General features: G+C 51.0%; 1 protein-coding gene across 1 annotated transcript in view; it reads right to left on the bottom strand.

Annotated features, from left to right (window-relative positions):
* Positions 1-608: 608 nt before the first annotated feature.
* LOC144611212 (uncharacterized) overlaps positions 609-2,874 on the bottom strand; it is a 14,413-nt gene continuing 12,147 nt past the window's right edge. Inside the window, exon 8 of the mRNA XM_078430261.1 lies at positions 609-659. Within this exon, the coding sequence (XP_078286387.1) occupies positions 609-659 (51 nt within the window). The remainder of the gene's footprint in view (positions 660-2,874) is intronic.

The raw sequence follows: 2,874 nt of genomic DNA, 5'->3' as shown, positions 1-2,874 counted from the left end.
ATCCCATGGTGGCTAACTTTTTTAACCGGACTTCCCAGGTTTGGAGAGCGAAGTGAGGGCGAGCAGGAAGAGAATTGGGGAAAAGAAGGAGACAGATAGGGAGGACAAAGATGAAAGGGAGAGATAGCGGAGAAAACGAAAGGGGGAGGGATGGAGCGAGAGCGAACTGTCAAAGGGAGAATGGGAAGATGAAGAGAGAGGGGAGTTCAGAGCGAGTGGGTTGGCAAAAGGGAGAGAGGGAACGGGCAGACGGATAGAGAAACAGAGGGTGATATGCAGTGAGAGTGAGAGGGGAGGGATGAGTAAGGGGAGACAGGTTGACAGAGGGAGGGTGGCGCAGAGAGGGAGAATAGAGAGGGTGGAGGAGAGAGTAACAGTTCAGAGAGAGGACAGCAGTAAGGATGGAGGGAGAGAGAGAAAGATAGTAGCGAGAGATGCTGCACCATTCCCGGTTTGTTCAACATTTAGAACAATTCTGAGGCGGTAATGTTTCTGTTCTCTGAGTGTCGTGAGTCTTTGGGCCGTTCCTCCTCAGCGGTGATGATGACAGAGAATGTTATTGTCCCAGGGCAAAGTCAGATGCATTCCATCAAGCGAGGAGTGAAGGGTTACCGGGGTCGGTCGGCGTAGAGATTAGAGTCAGATGAGCCGCGATCATACTGAATGGTGAAGCAAAATGGAGGTGGCATTTTAGTCTGAGGTGATCTGTTGAACTAATTCCTCAACCTGTGGACAATGGTCGCCCAGACCACCTTCAAACGGCATCAGAAGCCCTGAGAGGGTCCCTGGGATTTGGCTTGCTGAGTGAAGCGGATTGAATGGTTATGAGATAAACAACGTGTGGCGGAGAGTTGGATCTTATGGAGTTTGAAACAATATCCCCTTTGCTGGAGCAATGCCGCTCCCAATTTCTATCCTTCAGAATCGCCACAATTCCCAGTCGAGATTTTCACAATCAATTCCCTGAATAAATCAGGACGTGTCTCAGCAGGGATTTCACTTGGCTGATGTCATCTGTTTGCGAATCATTTCAAAAGCTCTATTTTTTTATTTCTGTTGAAACTTCACTGTCCCGGTGGAGACGGAAAATGGTATAAAATCTCCGGGAATGTTCCCCCCCAGCATTTCATTCAGAGAGATTACCGACAGATCACGGGGACACGTCGCTGGACAGAGAATATGGGGGAATTGTGGGACAGATATGCCAGTGCAGAGAAAATCTTGTACGTGATCATTGCTGCCGTTGGACTACCTGGTGAGTGATCAGAACAATTCAAGTTTTATAACTCCGTCCGTTAACCGGTGTTGAACTGATTCTGATCATATTCAATATTTCTAACTGATGATCGTTGTACAACAATATGTGAAGCATATTAATCCTCTCAGTGAAATATTATTGAATTAACGCTGTGATTTTTCTCATTTTCAGACAGCCGAAACTAACCCTCTTTCACTGCCGGGACCCACTAGAATGTTGTTCTTGCCTTCAGTGGGACCTTGCCCAGAGTTGTCCCAGTGCTCGGGACAGGCAGCTCTCCGGGACGGTGTGACTGGGAGAGGTTTACATTGTGAAGTTCACTGTGTCTGAGTTATTGATCAGAGTGAACACACGCTCCTGTGGACACGTCTCACTGTGGAGTCTGTCACAGTCGGATTCCACCGCCTGTTGGTCAATAATTGGATCGATCTCCAGAACCAGTGGCCACGGATCTACCGGCGTGTGTTGTTACTGAACTGAACTCACTGTGGAATGAATTCATTAACGGAGCCACTCTGCTGCCGGCTTCTAAATTGTCCATGCCTTCCCTCTGGAACCCTCCTCGTCCCCATCAGATGCCGAGTCCCAGAGCCCTGGTTAAACGCGGCCGGTCACAGTTAAGTCTGTGAAACCGGCCCCATCAGAGACTGTGAGCGTGGTTAACTATAGACAGGACCATACCGCCTGTTGTAGCGGGCGGCTGCTCGTTCCCTCCCCGCCCTTTACCCCGCCCGTCGCCTTATCTCCTCTCCCCAGAAGCAGGCAGGTCGGGCACAGTCGGAGCCGGGTCTGACATTGTTAAACCTGCAGCCGCGCACCGACTCCAACACTCCTGATCTTCAGCTGAAAGTGGAGCCGGTGTTCAGCCCCGGAGACCGTGTTCAGTAATGCCCAGTGTCTGTTCCCTTCTCTTTCCGCAGTTAATTTAGTGGCGATTGTGATCCTGTCCCGGGGAAAGTGCGGCCTCTCCACCTGCACCACTCGCTACCTGGTGGCAATGGCAGCGGCCGATCTACTCACCCTGATCACCGAGGTCATTTTGTATCAGATCCGATATCATTACTTTTATTGGAGTTTCCTGTCCATCACCCATGTGTGCCGTGTTATCGTTGTACTGGGGTCTGCAGCTGCAGACTGTTCTGTCTGGTTCACCGTCACTTTCACCTTTGATCGCTTTGTCGCCATTTGTTGCCAGAAGCTGAAAACTAAATATTGCACCGGGAAAACTGCGGCTGCGGTTCTCGCAACAGTCGGCGTTCTGCTCTGTCTGAGAAACGTTCCCCACTACTTCACACGGAACCCCGGACAACCATCGACAATGTCCCATGGCAGTGTTTCACGGTGGACAGTTATTACACTGACCCCGGGTGGGTGGCATTTGACTGGCTCGACACGGTTTTAACTCCGCTCCTCCCTTTCGCTGTGATCTTGCTGCTCAACGCTCTGACAATCCGGCACATTTTAGTGGCCAGTCGGGTCCGTCAGGGGCTGAGGGGTCAGAGCAAGGGGGAGAAGCGCAGTGACCCGGAGATGGAGAGCAGGAGGAGGTCTGTGGTTTTACTCTTCACCATCTCCAGCAGCTTCATCCTCCTGTGGCTGACGCTGGTTGTAAACTT

This window comes from Rhinoraja longicauda, chromosome 39 (assembly GCF_053455715.1).
Source record: "Rhinoraja longicauda isolate Sanriku21f chromosome 39, sRhiLon1.1, whole genome shotgun sequence".
In the NCBI taxonomy this organism is placed as follows: domain Eukaryota; kingdom Metazoa; phylum Chordata; class Chondrichthyes; order Rajiformes; family Arhynchobatidae; genus Rhinoraja; species Rhinoraja longicauda.
The sequence above is the reverse complement of the archived record's forward strand: the minus strand, read 5'-3'. Positions and strand labels throughout refer to the sequence as shown.